Source organism: Hylobates moloch, unplaced genomic scaffold (assembly GCF_009828535.3).
Source record: "Hylobates moloch isolate HMO894 unplaced genomic scaffold, HMol_V3 SCAFFOLD_1, whole genome shotgun sequence".
Taxonomy (NCBI): Eukaryota; Metazoa; Chordata; class Mammalia; order Primates; family Hylobatidae; genus Hylobates; species Hylobates moloch.
The window spans coordinates 169,667,273-169,690,351 of record NW_026652276.1 but is presented as its reverse complement, the minus strand read 5'-3'; the positions used below and the strand labels follow the sequence as shown (position 1 = coordinate 169,690,351).

The 23,079-nt window shown below is 38.0% G+C and overlaps 1 protein-coding gene across 10 annotated transcripts in view; it reads left to right on the top strand.

Annotated features, from left to right (window-relative positions):
- The window catches only part of CDK14 (cyclin dependent kinase 14), a 600,921-nt gene that overhangs the window by 128,925 nt on the left and 448,917 nt on the right, over nucleotides 1-23,079 (top strand). For all 10 annotated transcript variants that reach the window (XM_032761120.2, XM_058424902.1, XM_058424892.1 and 7 more), the window contains one exon: nucleotides 20,694-20,788. In XM_032761120.2, coding sequence (XP_032617011.1) covers nucleotides 20,694-20,788 — 95 coding nt within the window. The remainder of the gene's footprint in view (nucleotides 1-20,693; nucleotides 20,789-23,079) is intronic.

Below are 23,079 nucleotides of genomic sequence, written 5' to 3'. Positions count from 1 at the left end.
GGATTTCCTTTGAGTTTCTTTGTTTTGGTCTCTGCCTTACCTGTTGAGATTTTTGGTGGGTCTATGTCATGCGTCTTGGAGAGAAACTGTTGGCTGTCAGTTTATGTTATGAGTAATGTACTCGGAAGTTAGTTGGAAGCTCTGTGCCCGGGTGGCTTGTCAGTTGGTGGGCTTCAGCATAGGGACTCTTGATGAAGACCTAGTCGTCTTATTTAAGTATTCTCTTTTATTATTATTATTATTATTATTATTATAATACTTTAGGTTTTGGGGTACATGTGCACAATGTGCAGGTTTGTTACATATGTATCCATGTGCCATGTTGATTTCCTGCACCCATTAGCTCGTCATTTAGCATTAGGTATATCTCCTAATGCTGTCCCTCCCCCCTCCCCCAACCCCACAACAGTCCCCGGAGTGTGATGTTCCCCTTCCTGTGTCCATGAGTTCTTATTGTCCAATTCCCACCTATGAGTGAGAACATGCGGTGTTTGGTTTTTTGTCTTTGCGATAGTTTACTGAGAATGATGGTTTCCAGTTTCATCCATGTCCCTACAAAGGACATGAACTCATCATTTTCTATGGCTGCATAGTATTCCATGATGTATATGTGCCACATTTTCTTAATCCAGTCTAGTGTTGTTGGAAATTTGGGTTGGTTCCAAGTCTTTGCTATTGTGAATAGTGCCGCAATAAACATACGTGTGCATGTGTCTTTATAGCAGCATGATTTATAGTCCTTTGGGTACATACCCAGTAATGGGATGGCTGGGTCAAATGGTATTTCTAGTTCTAGATCCCTGAGGAATCACCACACTGACTTCCACAATGGTTGAACTAGTTTACAGTTCCACCAACAGTGTAAAAGTGTTCCTATTTCTCCACATCCTCTCCAGCACCTGTTGTTTCCTGATTTTTTAATGATGGCCATTCTAACTGGTGTGAGATGGTATCTCACTGTGGTTTTGATTTGCATTTCTCTGATGGCCAGTGATGATGAGCATTTCTTCATGTGTTTTTTGGCTGCATAAATGTCTTCTTTTGCAAAGTGTCTGTTCATGTCCTTTAAACCAACAAAGATCAAAAGAGACAAAGAAGGCCATTACATAATGGTAAAGGGATCAATTCAACAAGAAGAGCTAACTATCCTAAATATATATGCACCCAACACAGGAGCACCCAGATTCATAAAGCAAGTCCTGAGTGACCTACAAAGGGACTTAAACTCCCACACAATAATAATGGGAGATTTTAACACCCCACTGTCAACATTAGACAGATCAACGAGACAAAGTTAACAAGGATATCCAGGAATTGAACTCAGCTCTGCACAAAGTGGACCTAATAGACATCTACAGAACTCTCCACCCCAAATCAACACAATATACATTTTTTTCAGCACCACACCACACCTATTCCAAAATTGACCACATAGTTGGAAGTAAAGCTCTCCTCAGCAAATGGAAAAGAACAGAAATTATAACAAACCGTCTCTCAGACCACAGTGCAATCAAACTAGAACTCAGGATTAAGAAACTCACTCAAAACCGCTCAACTACATGGAAACTGAACAACCTGCTCCTGAATGACTATTGGGTACATAATGAAATGAAGACAGAAATAAAGATGTTCTTTGAAACCAACGAGAACAAAGACACAACATACCAGAATCTCTGGGACACGTTCAAAGCAGTGTGTAGAGGGAAATTTATAGCACTAAATGCCCACAAGAGAAAGCAGGAAAGATCCAAAATTGATACCCTAACATCACAATTAAAAGAACTAGAAAAGCAAGAGCAAACACATTCAAAAGCTGGCAGAAGGCTAGAAATAACTAAAATCAGAGCAGAACTGAAGGAAATAGAGACACAAAAAACCCTTCAAAAAATTAATCCAGGAGCTGGTTTTCTGAAAAGATCAACAAAATTGATAGACCACTAGCAAGACTAATAAAGAAGAAAAGAGAGAAGAATCAAATAGATGCAATAAAAAATGAAAAAGGGGACATCACCACTGATCCCACAGAAATACAATCTACCATCAGAGAATACTACAAACACCTCTATGCAAATAAACTAGAAAATCTAGAAGAAATGGGTAAATTCCTCGACAAATACACCGTCCCAAGACTAAACCAGGAAGAAGTTGAGTCTCTGAATAGACCAATAACAGGTTCTGAAATTGTGGCAATAATCAATAGCTTACCAACCAAAAAGAGTCCAGGACCTGATGGATTCACAGCCGAATTCTACCAGAGGTACAAGGAGGAACTGGTATCATTCTGAAACTATTCCAATCGATAGAAAAAGAGGGAATCCTCCCTAACACATTTTATGAAGCCAGCATCGTCCTGATACCAAAGCTGGCAGAGACATAACCAAAAAAAGAGAATTTCAGACCAATATCGTTGATGAACATTGATGCAAAAATCCTCAATAAAATACTGGCAAACCGAATCCAGCAGCACATCAAAAAGCTTATCCACCATAATCAAGTGGGCTTCATCCCTGGGATGCAAGGCTGGTTCAACATATGCAAATCAATAAATGTAATCCAGCATATAAACAGAACCAAAGACAAAAACCACATGATTATCTCAATAGATGCAGAAAAGGCCTTTGACAAAATTCAACAACCCTTCATGCTAAAAACTCTCAATAAATTAGGTATCGATGGGACATATCTCAAAATAGTAAGAGTTATCTATGACAGACCCACAGCCAATATCATACTGAATGGGCAAAAACTGGAAGCATTCCCTCTGAAAACTGGCACAAGACAGGGATGCCCTCTCTCACCACTCCTATTCAACATAGTGCTGGAAGTTCTGGCCAGAGCAATCAGGCAGGAGAAGGAAATAAAGGTAAGGGGAGAGATAAATACATGTGTTCAAGCCATCAAGTTTTACTGGAAATTTTCACTGTTTCTCTATTGTATTTTTAAATTTCTTTAGATCCTCTTGGGCTTACCCTTTCCTGATTCACCTTGGGATGAATTTTTTTTTATATATGTTAGGTCATTTATATTACTTTGTGTGGGAACTGCTTTGCTTTCTTTTTATTTTAGGAATTTTTGCTTCAATTCAATGTGCCCTGGAAAAATGTCTTTTCTCTTACCTTATCAAACTGGAAATGGCTTCATTTTCTCTTTTAGCAGGATGCTATAATATCCTGTTTTTTTTCTGAGTCCTTTCTGTTTGCTGCCATTTAAAAAATGTATCTTTTCTTTTTTTAAAATTATACTTTAAGTTCTGGGGTACATGTGCAGAATGTGCAGGTTTGTTACGTAGGTCTATACTTGCTATGGTGGATTGGCTGCACTCATCAACCTGTCATCTACATTAGATATTTCTCCTAATGCTATCCCTCCCCTAGCCCTGGTATATGATGTTCCCCTCCCTGTGTCCATGTGTTCTCATTGTTTAACTCCCACTTAATTAGTGAGACCATGTGGTGTTTGGTTTTCTGTTCTTTTGTTAGTTTGCTGAGAATGATGGTTTCCAGCTTCATCCATGTCCTCACAAAGGACATGAACTCATCCTTTTTATGGCTGCATAGTATTCCATGGTGTATATGTGCCACATTTTCTTAATCCAGTCTATCATTGATGAGCATTTCGGTTGGTTTCAAGTCTTTGCTATTGTGAACATTGCTGCAGTAAACATACGTGTGCATGTGTCTTTATAGCAGAATGATTTACAATCCTTTGGGTATATACCCAGTAATGGGATTGCTGGGTCAAATGGTGTTTCCAGTTCTAGGTCCTTGAGGAATTGCCACACTGTCTTCCACAATGGTTGAACTAATTTACACTCCCACCAATAGTGTAAAAGCATTCCTATTTCTTCACAGCCTTTCCAGCATCTGTTGTTTCGTGATGGTTTAATGATCACCATTCTGACTGGCGTGAGATGGTATCTCATTGTGGTTTGTTTTGATTTGCATTTCTCTAATGACCAGTGATGATGAGCTTTTTTTCATATGTTTGTTGGCTCCATAAATATCTTTTGAGAATTGTCTGTTCATATCCTTTTCCTACTTTTTGATGTTGTTTTCTTTTTTCTCTTGTAAATTTGTTTAAGTTCTTTATAGATTCTGGATATTAGCCCTTTGTCAGATGGATAGATTATAAAAATTTTCTCCCATTCTAGAGTTTGCCTGTTCGCTCTGATGATAGTTTCTTTTGCTGTGCAGGAGCTCTTTAGTTTAATTAGATCCCATTTGTCAATTTTGGCTTTTGTTGCCATTGCTTTTGGTGTTTTAGTCATGAAGTCTTTGCCCATGCCTGTGTCCTGAATGATATTGCCTAGGTTTTCTTCTAGGGTTTTTATGGTTTTAGGTCTTACGTTTAGGTCTATAATCCATCTTGAGTTAATTTTGCGTAAGGCGTAAGCAAGGGATCCAGTTTTGGCTTTCTACATATGGCTAGCCAGTTTTCCCAACACTATTTATTAAATAGGGAATCCTTTTCCCATTGCTTTGTTTTTGTCAGGTTTGTCAGAGATCAGATGGTTGTAGATGTGTGGTGTTATTTCTCAGGTCTCTGTTCTGTTCATTGGTCTATGTATCTGTTTTTGTACCACTACTATGCTGTTTTTGTTACTGTAGCCTTGTAGTATAGTTTGAAGTCAGGTAGTGTGATGCCTCCAGCTTTGTTCTTTTTGTTTAGGATTGTCTTGGCTATGCGGGCTCCATATGAAATTTAAAGTAGTTTTTTCCAGTTCTGTGAAGAAAGTCAATGGTAGCTTGATAGGGATAGCATTGAATCTATAAATTACTTTAGGCAGTATGGCCATTTTCATGATATTGATTCTTCATATCCATGACCATGGAATGTTTTTCCATTTGTTTTTGTCCTCTTATTTCTTTCAGCAGTGGTTTGTAGTTCTCCTTGAAGAGGTCCTTCATATCCCTTGTAAGTTGGATTCCTAGGTGTTTTATTCTCTTAATAGCAATTGTGAATGGGAGTTTACTCATGATTTGGCTCTCTGTTTGTCTGTTATTGGTGTATAAGAATGCTTGTGATTTTTGCACATTGATTTTGTATCCTGAGCCTTTGCTGAAGTTGCTTATCAGCTGAAGGAGATTTTGGGCTGAGATGATGGGGTTTTCTAAATATACAATCGTGTCATCTGCAAACAGAGGTAATTTGACTTCCTCTTTTCCTAACTGAATACCCTTTATTTCTTTCACTTGCCTGATTGCCCTGGCCAGAACTTCTAATACTATGTTGAATAGGAGGGGTGAGAGAGGACATCCTTGTGTTGTGCCAGTTTTCAAAGGGAATGCTTCCAGTTTTTCCTTATTCAGTATGATACTGGTTGTGGGTTTGTCATAAATAGCTCTTATTATTTTGAGAAACGTCCCATCAACACCTAGTTTCTTGAGAGGTTTTAGCATGAAGGGCTGTTGAATTTTGTCAAAGGCCGTTTCTGCATCTATTGAGATAATCATGTGGTTTTTGTCCTTGGTTCTGTTTATGTGATGGATTATGTTTATTGATTTGCTTGTGTTCAACCAACCTTTCATTCCAGGGATGAAGCCGACTTGATCGTGGTGGATACGCTTTTTAATGGGCTGCTGGATTTGGTTTGCCAGTATTTTATTGAGAATTTTCACATCCATGTTCATCAGGGATATTGGCTTGAAATTTTCTTTTTTTGTTGGGTCTCTGCCAGGCTTTGGTATCAGGATGATGCTGGCCTCATAAAATGAGTTAGGGAGGATTCCCTCTTTTTCTATTGTTTGGAATCGTTTCAGAAGGAATGGTACCAGCTCCCCTTTGTACCTCTAGGAGAATTCGGCTGTGAATCCTTCTGGTCCTGGATATTTTTTGGTTGGTAGACTATTAATTACTGCCTCAATTTCAGAACTTGTTATTGGTCTATTCAGGGATTCAACTTATTCCTGGTTTAGTTTTAGAAAGGTGTATGTGTCTAGGAATTTATCCATTTCTTCTAGATTTTTTAGTTTATTTGCGTAGAGGTATTTACAGTATTCTCTGATGGTAGTTTGTATTTCTGTGGAATTGGTGTTGATATCCCCTTAATCATTTTTTATTGCATCTATTTGATTCTTCTCTCTTTTCTTCTTTATTAATCTGGCTAGCAGTCTATCTATTTTGTTGATCTTTCAAAAAACCAGCTCCTGTATTCATTGATGTTTTGAAGGGTTTTTCCTGTCTCTATATCCTTCAGTTCTGCTCTCATCTTAGTTATTTCTTGTCTTCTGCTAGATTTTGAATTTGTTTGCTCTTGCTTCTCTAGTTCTTTTAATTTTGATGTTAGGGTGTCAATTTTAGATCTTTCCTGCTTTCTCTTGTGGGCATTTAGTGCTATAAATTTCCCTCTACACACTGCTTTAAATGTGTCCCAGAGATTCTGGTATGTTGTGTCTTTGTTCTCGTTGGTTTCAAAGAACATCTTTATTTCTGCCTTAATTTCTTTATTTACCCAGTAGTCATTGAGGAGCAGGTTGTTCCGTTTCCATGTACTTATGTGGTTTTGAGTGAGTTTCTTAATCCTGAGTTCTAATTTGATTGCACTGTGGTCTGAGAGACTATTATGATTTCCATTCTTTTGCATTCACTGAGGAGTATTTTACTTCCAGTTATGTGGTCAATTTTAGTGTAAGTGTGATGTGGTGCTGAGAAGAATGTATATTGTGTTGATTTGGGGTGGAGAGTTCTGTAGATGTCTATTAGGTCTGTTTGGTCCAGAGCTGAGTTCAAGTCCTGGATATTTTTGTTAATTTTCTGTCTAATTAATCTGTCTAATATTAAAGTTTCCTACTGTTATTGTTTGGGAGTCTAAGTCTCTTTGTAGGTCTCTAAGAACTCACTTTATGAATCAGGGTGCTCCTGTATTGGGTGCATATATATTTAAGATAGTTAACTCTTGTTGCATTTATCCCTTTACCATTAGTGATGTCCTTCTTTGTCTCTTTTTAACTTTGTTGGTTTAAAGTCTGTTTTTTTGAGTGCAACCCTTGCTTTTCTTGCATTCCGTTTGGTTGGTAAATATTCCTCTATCCCTTTATTTTGAGTATATGTGTGTCTTTGCACATGAGATGGGTCTCCTTAATACAGCACACTGATGAGTCTTGACTCTTTATCCAATTTGCCAGTGTGTGTCTTTTAATTGGGGCATTTGACCTGTTTACATTTAAGGTTAATATTGTTAGGTGTGAATTTGATCCTGTTGTTATGATGCTAGCTGGTTATTTTGCCCGTTAGTTGATGCAGTTTCTTCATAGTGTTGATGGTCGTTACAATTTGGTATGCTTTTACAGTGGCTGGTACTGGTTGTTCCTTTCCATGTTTAGTGCTTCCTTCAGGAGCTCTTGTAAGGTAGGCCTGGTGGTGACAGTTTCTCTCAGCATTTGCTTGTCTCTAAAGGATTTTATTTCTCCTTCCCTTATGAAGCTTAGTTTAGCTGGATATGAAATTCTAGTTTGAAAATACTTTCGTTTGAGAATGTTGAATATTGGCCTCCACTCTCTTCTAGCTTGTAGGGTTTCTGCAGAGAGATCTGCTTTTAGTCTGATGGGCTTCCCTTTCTGGGTAACCTGAGCCTTCTCTGTGGCTGCCTTAACATTTTTTCGTTCATTTCAACCTTGGTAAATCTGATGATTATGTGTCTTGGGGTTGCTCTTCTTGAGGAGTATCTTCGTGATGGTCTCTGTATTTCCTGAATTCGAATGTTGTCCTGCCTTGCTAGGTTGGAGAAGTTCTCCTGGATGATATCCTGAAGAGTGTTTTCCAACTTGGTTCTATTCTCCCCATCACTTTCAGGTACATCAATCAAATGTAGATTTTGTCTTTTCTCATAGTCCCATATTTCTTGGAGGCTTTATTTGCTTCTTTTCACTCTTTTTTCTCTAATCTTATCTTCTCGTTTTATTTCGTTGAGTTGATCTTCAATCTCTGATGTCCTTTCTTCCCCTTGATTGATTCAGCTATTGATACTTGTGTATGCTTCACGAAGTTCTCGTGCTATGTCTGTCAGCTCCGTCAGGTCATTTATATTCTTCTCTAAACTGGTTATCCTAGTTAGCAGTTCGTCTAACCTTTTTTCAAGGTTCTTAGCTTCATTGCATTGGGTTAGAACACGCTCCTTTAGCTCAGAGAAGTTTATTACCCACTTCCTGAAGCCTACTTCTGTCAGTTCATCAAACTCATTCTCCGTCTGGTTTTGTTCCCTTGCTGGTGAGGAGTTGTGATCCTTTGGGGGAGAAGAGGTGTTCTGGTTTTTGTAACCTTCAGCCTTTTTGCTCTGGTTTCTCTCCATCTTCATGGATTTACCTACCTTTGGTCTTTGATGTTGGTGACCTTCGGATGGGGTCTCTGAGTGGACATCCTTTTTTTGATGTTGATACCATTCCTTTCTGTTTGTTAGTTTTCTTTCTAACAGTCAGGCGCCTCTGCTGTGGGTTTGCTGGAGTTTGCTGGAGGTCCAATCTAGACCCTGTTTTCCTGGGTATCACTAGCGGAGGCTGCACAACAGCAAAGATTGCTGCCTGTTCCTTCCTCTGGAAGCTTCTTCCCAGAGGGGCACCCACCAGATGCCAGCCAGAGTTATCCTGTATGAGTGTCCATCGGTCCCCACTGAAAGATGTCTCCCAGTCAGGATACATGGGGTTCAGGGACCCACTTGAGGAGGCAGTCTGTCCCTTATCAGAGCTTGAACACTGTGCTGGGAGATCCGCTGCTCTCTTTAGAACTGTCAGGCAGGGATGTTTAAGCTCTGCTGAAGCTGCGCCCACAGCTGCCCCTTTCCCCAGTTGCTCTGTCCCAGGGAGATGGGGGTTTTATCTCTAAGTCCCTGACTTGAGGCTGCTGCCTTTCTTTCAGAAATGCCCTGCCCAGAGGGGAGGAATCTAGAGAAGGAGTCTGGCCACAGCGGCCTTTGGCCTGGCCTTGCTGAGCTACAGTGGGCTCTGCCCACTTCAACCTTCCCAGCGGCTTTGTTTACACTGTGAGGGTAAAACCACCTACTCAAGCCTCAGCAAAGGCGATTCCCCCACCCCCACCTAGCTTAAGCGTCCCAAGTCGACTTCAGACTGCTAAGCTGACAGCGAGAATTTCAAGCCAGTGGACCTTAGCTTGCCGGGCACCATGGAGGTGGGACCTGTGGAGGTGGGACCTGCCGAGCCAGACCACTTGGCTCCACGACTTCAGCCCCCTTTCTAGGGGAGTGAACGGTTCTGTCTCCCTGGCATTCCGGGTGCCACTGGGGTATGAAAAATAAACTGCTGCAGCTAGCTCGGTGTCTGCCCAATGGCTGCCCAGTTTTATGCTTGAAACTGAGGGCCCTGGTGGCCTAGGCGCTGGAGGGAATCTCCTGGTCTTCCGGTTGCAAACACTGTGGTAAAAGCACAGTATCTGGGCCAGTCTCTCATGGTTTCCCTTGGCTGGGGGAGGGAAATCTCTTGACCCCTTGCGCTTCCTGGGCAAGGTGATACCCTACCCAGCTTTGGCTAGCCTTCCGTGGGCTGCACCAACTGTCCAACCAGTCCCAGTAAGATGAACCGGGTACCTCAGTTGGAAATGCAGAAATCACCTGCCTTCCGTGTTGATCTTGCTGGGAGCTACAGATGGGAGCTGTTCCTATTTGGCCGTCTTGCCAGCAAATCCTGTCTGCTGCCTTTTTGTTCTCTCCTCTGTTGTGATAAGAAGGGGTACTTTATTATGTTTCTTTTTTTTTTTTTTTTTTGGTGTAAAGGTTAATTTCCACTGGATTCTGAATTGGGCAGAAAATGGAGACATTAACCCTTTTTGCATAACGCAATTTTACATCCTCTGCAGCAGTGTAAAGGTTTGATCAGTTAATACCCATGGGAAGCATGGGAAAGCAAGGTAGCCTTATAGACACAGGTGTTATTTTTAACAGTGCTTAGAGGATGTAACAATAGCTGATAAGCATCAAAGGAAGACCCTGTTTCCTTAAGGGTCACCATGATTTATGTCATACTTTTATTTTATCATTATTTCTTTTAAAATATTAGTTATCTTTTATAGGCTCCAAGAGTAGAGCTGAAAAGGAAGGAAAACGTGATAGAAGTGTGGCATTGCAGCCACTGTTTTAATGAGGAAAGCATTGTTTTTTGGAAATACTGTGGTAGAAACTATTTTAAAATACCATGCCTTCCCAGCCATATACATCTATATGCTCTTCACATATAGGCCATTATATATTAGGAGCCTTGACTGAAATCAAGGAACCAAGAATGCCTTGACCTCAGTGGCCATCATGCTAATGTAACTGGCTGATTGTTTTTTTTTCTTCAGATAGTGGCCCTTCAAAATTCACGCAAAATATAAAGAATGGGATTTTATTTATAGTATTTTAAGAGGGTGTTTGACAGGTTTTTAAATTTTTTTCAGACGTATATTGAGTGCCCACTTTTCCTAGGACTAGTCCCTGTGTAGTGTTTAATACTGTCACTGATATGACAAACCTTCCCTCCCTTATTCCTGCCACCTCCTCTAACCCAGCTGTGCTCCTCAGTAGCTGCAGTTCTTGGGAGTACTACGGGAGATTTCCTGTCTTGCTGGACCAATTTAGAAGGGATTTCATTGAGTTGTGCTGTCATAAGCTGATCTTAAAGAGGGCATATTTTCAGAAACTCATATTTAGTTTAAGGTCCTCTCTACATTCCACAAATTGCTCCAAATTTACCTCTTTTCATCACCATAAAAATCTATATCCCATGATAGGCAGGCCTAATTTGGGAGATGTGGGAGGAGGGTGCAAACCTGCAAATGAGAGTTTCACTTCAGTTTTTAGATACTTGTTCTTGAGGTGTGGTTGGTGTGTCATCTTGGCATTACTCCCTCTTCTGGGGAGTGGAAAATTCCCAGATTAGAACCAAGCCCCCTTGACAGGTTGTTACCATGTGTGGTTTGGATCCATATCTCTCTGCAGCACCTAGATCTATTTTATAACCAAGTTACCAATCAATGATGCATTACCTTAGTGTGGCTGTAATAGGGCTATCAATGCTGGGTGATAAAGCTTGTTCTGGAGATCAAAGGCAAAATAAAATTAGCCCAGTCAGGTTTGACTTTAAATCCCTATTTAATGGAGTCACGTGGTTCTGATTGAATCCTTACTCTCTCACCCTCATACCCACTCTCACAATTACAGTATAATGTGCTGGAGAAGTGATTCTCCATTGTGGTTTTCCTCAATTCAGGGGGTACTCAACAATCTTAAGCAAAGGGTTATATGTGAGGGTTTAAATCAATTTTCAATGATGTCAGTATGAAGCTATGGACATTCTTACTGGATATCAGGGTATCATTACAGTGAACACTGAAGTATACTCATGAAGTTTATAAAAATTGCAGTTCAGACACCCATCCTTGCTTCTGCGAGTGAGGTTTCAATAGAAGACAGACTAAAGTATGTTTAATATTTCCTCCATGTGGGTGAGATTTGGGACTCTGTGGGAATATTCCACCAGTGTAAAAGTAACAAAGAAAATCATTCTCAATTCTGATCATCTTGGTTTGAATTCTAGTTCTGCCAGTAACTATAGGATTTTAGATGAGTTACTTTATTTTTCCAGTCTATAAATTATTCATGTTCAAATGGGGATAGTAATAGAACCAACCTCATGGTGGTATTATAGAGATTAAGTTTATGTAATACATATAAAATGATTAGCTTAAGGCCTGGTACATAATCACTTGATATTAGCTAGTTGTTGTTATTATTATTACACAGACAATGAACTAGAGCTGTCAAGGCTTAAGAACACCTTTATGGCAGGGTGACAAACATTGTTCAGCCAGAACATTACGTGCACTTTTCATTATCCATGTCAGTGTTCCCCTCCGCTGGCCCAGATAATTGACGGTTCTCTATATTTTTATTAGGTTTTTAAAAAAAGTGTTAACATCATCTCATTAAATTTCACGTCTATGTAGTTAGTGTCTGTTAGAAATTGCTGATTAGCCCTCTGTGTTTCCGCATCTCTAAAGTGGTATCTCAAGCCTACACTCTAAGTAGGGAAGCGATAAGCAGAGAATAGTTGTCCCATAAAGCTGCTTCTCATCTATCGACACACCTGACATCAAAAAGCCAAAGATAATGTTTAAGGTTGACTACACCTTGGTTTGATCCAGCATCTTTATTTAAATGTGATGATTTAATAAAGTTGCAAGGAAAAAAAGACAAAGGCCTCCACTTTAATTATAAACAAAAATCCTTCTGAATTCTTCTTTTTTTTTTTTACTCATTTGATAGGAAGAATTTTATTATTGACCTCTTTAAATATTTGGCATTTGGATTCCTTATTTATGTATACAGTAATTACAGATCAGACCATTTCTGCATACTTAAAATAGGAGACTCACTTTATAAGAATCTAACTCTCAAAGCGGAGACTGTCTCTTAGATGCATCCTATTCCATAGGCCTATTCTTTTGTAGACTAGGAAAAGTTTTAAAGAGAATTACATGCCTTTGATTCTTCCTATGGAGTCAGCATGATTGATTTGTAAGTTACAGTGTATTTCCACAATGTTTACCTATCAGTTTCACAGGGCAAATAATACTGTTTTACCACAAAATGTGGCAAAGTATTAATTTTCTGCCGTTGTAGTGTTAACAGAATATAGAATACAACCATAGCAGTTAATGCATCCAAATCCAGTTAATTAGATAGACTACCTTGTACCATTAGCATCTTCCTTTACTAAATCTTTCTTGTGAATGAATGGAGATTGTTTTTATTAAAAATTTTTTTGTTTTTCTAATTTCCTCAGTTCAGTTTTTTTCAAGTAGTAAGTTTAATATGGTCTATGTCTTAAAAACAATTACATTAACTCTTTTATACAAAGCTATCTATGTAGAGTGAATATATCATTTTTAGAAAATTATTTGTGCCTTTCCAGAAAGAGAAAATTTTGGCTTCCTATTCTCTTGCCAAGTGGTGACTGTGTCTTATACTTACTCTAAGTAGTCATTAGCAGTTTATCTCCTAATAAGAATGAAAAGATAATTTTCCGCTGGTGTGTTTTTCTTTAACTTAGATTGCATTCATTCTTAAAGGAGCACAAAAGCAAACACACAGACCTCTCATTCTGATTTTAAATAATTTAGAGTGGAACTGTGAACACAATATTTTCCCCATTGAAGATCATTTTATACTGAAGTTTAATATAGGTTTTTAAATTTCTATTTAAAACTTGGGCTCAGGAGGGTGATGGTAAAGTGTGACATTCACAAGCTGTTTCCTGGTGATGAAAAATGCATGAGAACATAACCCACACAGGACTAGTCAGGCGACTTTGAATGTAATTTTCCATTAAATTTTACTTGATTTAACTCAACACATGGTTTGTATCTCACAAATTTCTTGAAGAAAAAAATAGGTGGTCCTAAGTGAATGTAATGCTTAAAGAGCTCATCATTGTAATCATAGTTTAAATTACATGGAACCAAGTTAAAATTCCTAAAAAAAAAATCTTACAGCCTCTCCTCCCTTCCTCTCCTCCCTCCGTTCCTTTCTATATTAATTTTTGAAATATCTTTGTCCTTCATATATATATACATATATATGTGTATGTATGTGTATATATATGTAGAGAGAGAGAGAGAGAGAAAGAGTGTGTGTGTGTGTGTTATGGGCTGAATGGTGTTCCCTTAAAATTCATATGTTGAAGTCCCAGCCCCTAGTACCTCAATAGGTAACCGTGTTTGAAGGTAAGATTTTTAAAGAGGTGACTAAATTAAAATTAGGTCATTGGGTGTGACCCTAATATAATATGACTGGTGTCCTTGCAAGAAGTGTAGAGACACCAGGGATTCCATCAGCCAGAGGGAAGGCCATGTGAGGACACATGAGAAGGTGGCCATCTGCAAGCCAAGGAGAGAGGACTCAGGAGAAACAAACCCTGCCAAAACCTTGATCTTGGACTTCTAGCTTCCAAAACTGTGAACAAATAAATTTTTGTTGTTGAAGCCACCAAGTATGTGATGTTTTGTTATGACACCTCTAGCAATCCATACATATGTATAAAATAAACCCTTGTTATTTGGTTTGGATTTTTTCTTTAAACACTGTTAATTTGTGTTGCTAGTTTTGTTTTCTCATACTGAGTGCTAGCAAAATTTGTGCTGCTAGTTTTGTTTTTGCATACTGAGTGCTAAATGGGAGCAGATTACTTAGATGACTTTAAGAAAAAATATTTAATTGAAATTCAGTGTATGGTCTTGGGCAAATCGGTGTTTCTGGGAGGTTTTCATTTTTATATATTTATATGAGAGTAAATGATGCCGACAGTGTTATGTAGCTCTAGGAGCTCTGATTTTGTGAAGGCAGGAATTCTATTTTTGGTCTATATTTCATTATAAAATTAGTAATCATGGAGCTTGAGGAGGAATTGACCCCACATTGAATGCTTGGTCAGGAAATGGGTTACTATTATGTCCAGCTGTGCAGATTGAGTACTTGACTCTGGAAGCTTTCTTGAAGCACTTACTAATTTTCCAGCAGTTCTCTCAGCATTTGCCACAGTCATTCTTCCATTGAAGGTGCCACTGTCTAGAGATAGCCTGGATTAATAGTTGAGACTCTCAGAGATGAACTTGTTTCTTCTCTTTTTATTAGCATTAATGATGAGTAAGAGTAGTTGCCTGATAATATCTCCTCAGTCTGCACAGCTTTAGGCTACCTTGTGCTGTATACACCTGGAAAGATCTGACTTTAGATTTTGCAAAAATCTGTTTAGTTCCACACATAAATTAAGTTCTTTTTCATTACACAGAATGAGGAAACAACCTCATGGAGGTTTATGTGTAGTGGGTTGACTTCAACCATTGAGCCTTTAGGATATTTACAGGTGAATTGGGTAGTAGAAAATTTTAATAAGTACCTGTTTTCAACAATCTCTGTGGCATTAATTTTAAGCCCCTAACATTTGGACATATTTACAGATATATTTGTTATTGTAAGGATTAACATAATAGGTTACTATTTTATGGAAGAGATTAGTATCTAAAGCACAAATGCTTGTTAATAACTGCCAAATAGTGGAAGTTAGGTGGTTTCCTGTCTTGTTCTTGCATTTAAAAGTAATGGATCAAATATTTTACCATTTAATATGAGGTTTGTTACAGGTTTCTATAAAAATAATAATTGAATTTGGACACTTTCCTTTGTTACTAGGTTACATAATTTTTTCATTTTATTTCTGATACACAGTATACTGAATTTTAAAAATTGTTTTTCCAGATTTTTCTCTTATGTAGTGAAATATATTAGTAATTTTTTTGAGGTTGAACCATTTTTGAATTCATGAAATAAATCTCATTTGGCCATGGTGTATTATTCTTGTAGCACATTTGCAGAAATTAATTTTTAAAATATTTCTTAGAATTTTTGCTCCTATGTTTGCGATACTTGGCCTTTTGTTTAATTAGTTAGTTAATTTTGGTAATGGGGTTTTGCTAGTTAGAAGTATTTTATATTTTTATGCTATCTGCTTTATACAACTTAGTATATCTGTTTCTTAAATTTTAGTAGAAGTTGCCCTTAGAAGATTGTATTTTTAAGATTAATTCTTTAAATTTATTCTGTTTATTGTGTCTTAGTTTTTGTATTTTGCTTAAGTGAATTTGGGTAATTAATTTTTTCTAGAAAGTATGTACTAAATTTTGAATATTTTGGTATAAAGCTGTTCATGGTATTCCAGGTTAATTAACGAAAACAAAAACATTCGTTCTTAAACTGAGTTATGTTCTCGTTGTATTTCCAGTGTTTATTTAGTTCTCTTTTTAATGAGACTTTCCAGATAATTCTCTATTTTAATGGTCTTTACAAATAGCATTTGGTTTTATTAATCATGTTTATTATACTTTTGTCTTATATTTTACAAATATCTTTTTTTGTCTTTATTAATCTCTTCCTACCATGTTCTTTGTTGCTTCTTTTCTAGCTGCCATTAAAAGTCTAAATCATACTGCTTTATTGTTTTCTATTGTATGCATATATTTAAATTTTATTTTATGTATTGATTCGGCTGCATGCCATAGGTCTTAAATGGTCATGCTCTCATTGTCATATATTTATGAATTTTAAGTTTTGATTTTTTTAAACTCATGTTGTTGAACTATTCAGCTTTAATTTTTTTATTTCAAAAAAAACATTGATTGTATATATTTAAGATACAAAGATTGAGTATCCCCTATCTGAAATGCTTGGTACGGAGGTATTTTGGCTTTAAGATTTTTTTGGGGCCGGGCGCGGTGGCTCACGCTTGTAATCCCAGCACTTTGGGAGGCCGAGGCGGGTGGATCACGAGGTCAGGAGATCGAGACCATGGTGAAACCCCATCTCTACTAAAAATACAAAAAAATTGGCCAGGCGTGGTGGCGGGCGCCTGTAGTCCCAGCTACTCGGAGAGGCTGAGGCAGGAGAATGGCATGAACCTGGGAGGCGGAGCTTGCAGTGAGCCGAGATTGAGCCACTGCACTCCAGCCTGGGCGACAGAGCGAGACTCTGTCTCAAAAAAAAAAAAAAGATTTTTTTGGATTCTGGAATATACATGAGATATCTTAGGAAGGGGACCCCAAGTCTAAACATGAAACTCACTTATGTTTCATATATAGCTTATATGCATAGCCTGAATGTAATTTTATACAATATTTTAAATAATTTTGTGCACGTATCACATGAGGTCGGGTGTGGAATTTTCCACTTGTGGCATCATGCTGATGTTCAAAACGTTTCAGATTTTTGGAACATTTTGGTTTTAAGGTTTTTGGATTAGGGATTCTAACCTATATAGCGTGGTGTTATGGGATACATATAGATAGTAAAATGATTACTATAGTGAAGCAAATTAACATATCTATCATCTCATATAGTACCCATTTTTTGTTGTTGTGGCAAGAACAGCTAAAATCTACTCATTTAGCAGGAATCCCAAATACAGTACAATGTTGTTAATTATAGTCTTAATTTCTAATTTAATTACATTGTGCTCAGAAAAAGCAACTTGAAATGTTTTTGCAGGTTTCAATATTGAGATCATCTTTGTGACCTAATCTATGATCATTTTTTGGTGAATTTTAGGTGTGTGCTTGAAAGAATATAAATATTTGAATATGTATATTAATTAAGCCACTGTTTCTAATATTTGAGCCCCATATATCCCTTAATTATTAGTTACTTGCTTGCTCTGTCGATTAGTAGTGTGTGCTTGTCTTTCATTATCACTTCTTTCTCACTTTATTGCTACCAACAATTGTTTGATACATTTCAAAACTATGTTATTTGGCCTTTACTAGTTTACTAGTTTATTAGACTTCTTGGTGGATTTTTAACATTCATTTTTTATGGGAGATATTAATTTAATCTATTGATTGTTTTGTAAATTCTGTTTTGTCTGCTGTCAATACTACTATAGGTATTATTTTTAAAAATGCTTACTGGGCTATATTTTCCCCTTACTCCTTTATTTTCAGATTTACTCTTTTTAAATCTCTTCTTAATAGCATATTGCTAGATTTTCTTTGTTTTTTTTTAATTTTTTAATCTGAGAGCTTTTCCTTTAATAGGGGAAATTGATTCATTTATGTTTATTGTAATCATTGATATGTTTGGATTTAACTTTATTCTTATTTTATAAAATTTTACTTTGCATGCTTTCTTATTGAATATGCCTTTTCCTCTAACCTCTCACTCCTTACCCTCTTCCTCTTTCGTTGCATTTTTTTCCCATTCCCCTCTCCCCAATTTGTTTGGGATTTGTATACCTTATTTATATCAATTTACTGATTCCTTTTAAAGGTTAAGAAACATCCTAAAACATATGCATTTGGTGTTTCAATCTGTATCTGCAATATATTCTCATTTATTCAAGAAAGCTCAGTGTGCTTTTATTTCTCCTTTCCTACTGTTCCTTGCCTTTTCCCCCATGACTCCAACTACATCTTATATTGAGATGATTTTATATCTAGATTTTTTTTCTGTGGGTAGTAAAATTGTTGTGTTTCCATGTTTCACTTGAGGGACTGTCTTGGGTATAGTATTAATTATGCAAAATTATTTTTCCTTTTAATTTTGAAAATATTGCTTAACTGTCTTTTTGCAGCTATTACAATCTATGACAATATGCTTGCTGAATAATTTTTCTATTTAGATGCAACCTCTCCCTGAAGTTTTCTGGGAGAGTTCTGTTTAGCCATTGAGCTTATTACTTTTTTAGCCTCTGGGGTTCAAGCAATTCTCCTGCCTCAGCCTCCTGAGTAGCTGGGACTACAGACATACGCCACCACGCCCAGCTAATTTTTGTATTTTTAGTAGAGATGGGGTTTCACTATGTTGGCCAGGATGGTCTCGATATCTTGACCTCGTGATCCGCCTGCCTCTGCCCCCCAAAGTGCTGGGATTACAGGTGTGAGCCACTGTGCCCAGCCTATTTAAAGTTATCCTTACCTTTCCAATGTTAACTTGCCTTCCAAGGTTTTAGCTTATCTGCCCACTGAATTTTATCCTTCTCTTTCAGGATGTTGCTTTTCCTAAAACGATTTGTGATTTTTGGTTGTATACTCATATTTGTACTTGAGAATCACTGTCAGCTTATTTTATTTTCTGTAAATTGTCTCTACTGATTGTGTGAAAGGGATTACAGCTTGGGGGATGGGGAGACATTGCTTTTTCTCTGGGTATTTGCTACTTGAGTCCTTGCTCTGCTTAGATACCACACTCTAAGCCTTCTCCTGTGCAGATGCCTCTGCAGCTTGCTTGGGAGGACACTGCAGTCTCAACTGTTTATGTGTTGATTAGTCTCATGTTCACCTAGAGGTTCTTGCTTCTTTTATTTAATAGTCTTCCCCTACATGGTCAGGCTTTTCTCTGAAGTTTTTATTCTGATTACCTTCTTTCAGAATTCTTCAAAATTTCTGGTTAGATATTGGCACTCTTTTTTGTTTTCTGCTTCTAATTCTGATTTATTGTTTTTGAAAAATAACTTTTAAGTCATGATGGGGTATTTTGGGTGGGAAGAAAGTAAGAAACATGTATTCAACTGGCCACATAAAATCCCAATAAATAGTGGGAGTCAGAATCATTGCCCACATGTTGTGTGTTTTTTGATAAGTGGTACAGGAGTATACTCAAAAGTAGTGTTCAAGCCCAACTTGAAGAATACAAGTTCTAAACTTCTAAAGTTGGTTATTTATAAAGTACCACAAATATTAGCAACTTTTAAAGAATTATATATATATTTATATTGGAATAAATCTCTTTAATAAGATATTTTTCGGCCGGGCGCGGTGGCTCACGCTTGTAATCCCAGCACTTTGGGAGGCCGAGGCGGGCGGATCACGAGGTCAGGAGATCGAGACCACAGTGAAACCCCGTCTCTACTAAAAATACAAAAAATTAGCTGGGCGTGGTGGCAGGCGCCTGTAGTCCCAGCTACTCGGGGAGGCTGAGGCAGGAGAATGGCGTGAACCCGGGAGGTGGAGCTTGCAGTGAGCCGAGATTGCGCCACTGCACTCCAGCCTGGGCGACAGAGTGAGACTCTGTCTCAAAAAAAAAAAAAAAAGACATTTTTCATTCCTTATATAATTATCATTTTCTAATATGCTTTGGTATTACCCTTTTATATAGTAGCAACAGTATAATAATAGATCATTTCTTATTGAAATAGAAGGTGAATGCTTCTCCACCATGGAGGACAACACTCCCTTTTTCTTGCTCCATAGTTAAAGTTGGGGTGGGAGTTGAGTGCAAAAAGATTGATGAGGTCACTCCCTCTTAGCATTTTTTTTGGTCCTGTTGGGATGTGACCTGTCTTAAGAGTTATTTTGTGGCAGCTATACCTTAAGGATTGATTTATGTATGTATAAGAGAGTTCCATTTTGTATTAGTGATACCTGAGTGATACATCTTCTGATTATCTGTTTGAATTATCACTAAAAGGTATCAGAAGAGTACCTTTATATAACTGAATATTATACCATCATGATTTACAACGGGATACAGTAAATATTTTCAGCTTTGTTAGCCATATGATCTGTACTGGAACTACAGCTCTGTTGTATTTTGAAAACTATGAAACAATATACAAGTGAATGACCATGACTGTGTTTCAGTAAAACTTTATGAACACTAAAATTTGATTTTCATATTATTTTCACATATCATGAAACTTTATTCTTGTTTTGCTTTGTTTCCTTCAACCATTAAGAAAGGTAAAAACTATTCTAAACTTATGGGATATCCAAAAGCAGGCGGTGGGCTGGATTTGACCCATGGGCCACAGTTTGCCAGCTCCTAATTTAGAAGATTGTATAATAACATGTAAAGTGTTCATAATTGATTGAGTAAAAAAAGGGAGGGGCAGGTTAAAAAACAGTAGATATAGTGCAATTTCATTTATGTAAGAAAGCAATCATCAGCTTACAGATAGCACTGGAAGAACACATATCAAAATATTAACAGTGATTCCCTGGTTAGCTTATGGGAATAATTTCATTCTACATTGTGTTTTTTTTGCATTTTTTTGAGTTTTGTACCCTGTTTATTATGTTGTTTTGAAAAATAAACATGTACGCCAGAAAAAACAGTTATTTAAAAAGTGACAGAGAATCTGTACATTCTTAGCAAAATCAGGGTATTTGTTGTTAATTAATTTGATACAATCTGTTTTGTTTACCCTGTGCTTCATTTTTAGCCAACAAGTCCCAAATTTGGAAAAGCTGACTCATATGAAAAGCTGGAAAAACTAGGGGAAGGATCTTATGCTACAGTATACAAAGGGAAAAGCAAGTAAGTTCATTATTTTTGGAATATTTCACAAGTACAGTGTATCTGCCCTCTTATTACTAAATAGCATTTTATTTAAATAATTATTATTTAATATACAATAGATTTTCCTCCCTCAGAGTGTCCCTTTTTTTTTTTTTTTTTTTTTGGCTAGTGTGTAAAACTCATTGGAATTGGTGTACCTTGCTAGTAAACAGTTTTTCAGACTGTTCAATTTATTTTTCTGTTTAACGCCCCTCCCCACAACACTGCTTTCTCTTTCAAAGGAGTTGGAACCATCTAATGAGAATTCACTTCCAGGTGAATTATGTGATTAATTTCTCATAGAGATTTAGTGTTGGGAATAGGAGTATTGATTTGACAATGCCAAATATATTGGCCATTCTTGGGGTCTTTTTAAGTTAAGCTTTTACTCCATCTTTCAGAAGTCTCTTAATTAAACAAAACAGCAAACTTTTCTTTTTCTTTCTTCCTGTCTGCTTTGGCATCATGCTGCGTATATTTTCATATCGAGAAACAACTCTCTCCTCCTTTTCTTCTTTCTCTCCATTGCTCTCTGGGGGTCAGGGCACAGATTTGGATTCTTGAAAAGCTTGTCCTCATGTGTTTCTGATTGACCTCCTTACTCTCCCTTATCGATTAAGGACAGAGAGTTACTGTATTTAGTGACATGTAGTTGTAGATAACTTAATGCAATCTCTGCAACAACCACAGAAGTCACAAGCTTTGTTTTACCTTTATAACTTTACCAAATGATGTTGCAAAATAATTTTCTATACCGTCCCTGTTATCTCTTTTCAAAATCTTTATAGAAGATAGGACTTTTTTTTCTGAGACAGCATTTCGCCCTGTTGCCCAGGCTGGAGTACAGCGGCCTGATAATGGCTCATTGCAGCCTCAACCTCCTGGGCTCAAACAGTCCTCTTGCCTTAGCCTCTCAGTAACTGGGACTACAAGCACATGCCATCATGTCTGGCTATTTTGTTTTAAAAACTCTTTTGCAGAAACGGAATTTTCCTGTGTTGCCCAGGCTGGTTTTAAACTCCTGGGGTTAAGTGATCCTCTGGCCTCGGCCACCCAAACTGTTGGGATTACAGGCGTGAACCACTGCACCCAGCTAGATTGGGATATTGTGACTTAAGTAATTAAATAAGAAGATGTAGAAGAGAAAAATTCTCTGAAGGACATTCCAAAGACATAGTTGGAAATTTTGATTATGTGCTAATTTAGATAACCTTAGGACTTTCAGGAGTGTGGTCTTATACCTGTTTGTTCATGTTTCTTAAGTTTAGAAGATGAAATATTCCTTATCAAGAAAGATATGTAAGGCAAAAATACTGTGAAGTCAAAAGTAATAGTATTAATTTTGAGAGCTGTAAAAAAAAGTTTGCAAAAATGGTGCAGGGAGCCCTCTTCATTCCACACCCAGGCAGATCTCCAGGCATTTGGACCACCTGCTTGCCTGGTTCTACATCTTGAGCTGCCCCACTCCTTCTGTCCAGAGATCCTGGTATAGTGGAGCCCTCTTCACTCCATGCCCAGTCAGATCTCCAGGCATTCAAAGCACCTGCTCACCTCATCTGGATTGGCAGCCTCAGTTGCCCCACCCTTCCTTTGCAGACATCCAGGTGCAGGAGGGGCCCTTTCTGCTTTACATTCAGGCAGTTAGAGCACCTGCTCACTTCGTTCAGCATCCTGAGTCACTCACGCTTCCTGTGCAGAGACCATGGTGCAGCTGGGCTTTCTTTCTCTGCTCCACACCCAGGCAGAGCTCCAGGCATTTGAAGCACCGGTTCACCTGGAATGGCAGCCTAAGCTGCCCCACCCCTTTCTACACAAAAACTCTGGTGTACCAAGGTCCTCTCTCCTCTATGCCCCGGCAAATCTCCAGGGATCTGGAGTACTTACACTCCTGCATTAGGAGTTTAGGCTGCCTCCACTTCCTCTGAAGAGATTTGGGGCTAAGGATGTTTCCCAACTTCATGCTTAGGCACACTCTGGGTGCTTGGTGGCTTTCCACTGGATTCTCCATCAGTGCTGGTGCTTGTGCCTGTCATTAGGGGATGACCATCTTGCCTCCTGCCCCCAGGACAGAGAAGGGAACTCAGAACACTATGGGCTGCACAGATCAGCCCATTGCCTAAGGCAACAGCGAGCATCTCCCCATAAATAAGGATCGAGTATACATCCACACACATTGACTGCAGTAGGTTCTTACAGATAAGTGCCGTCTACTGGCTGTAGGTCAAACCGAACAGCCATATGTAAAAGCTGCTGATAGAAATGCATAGGGC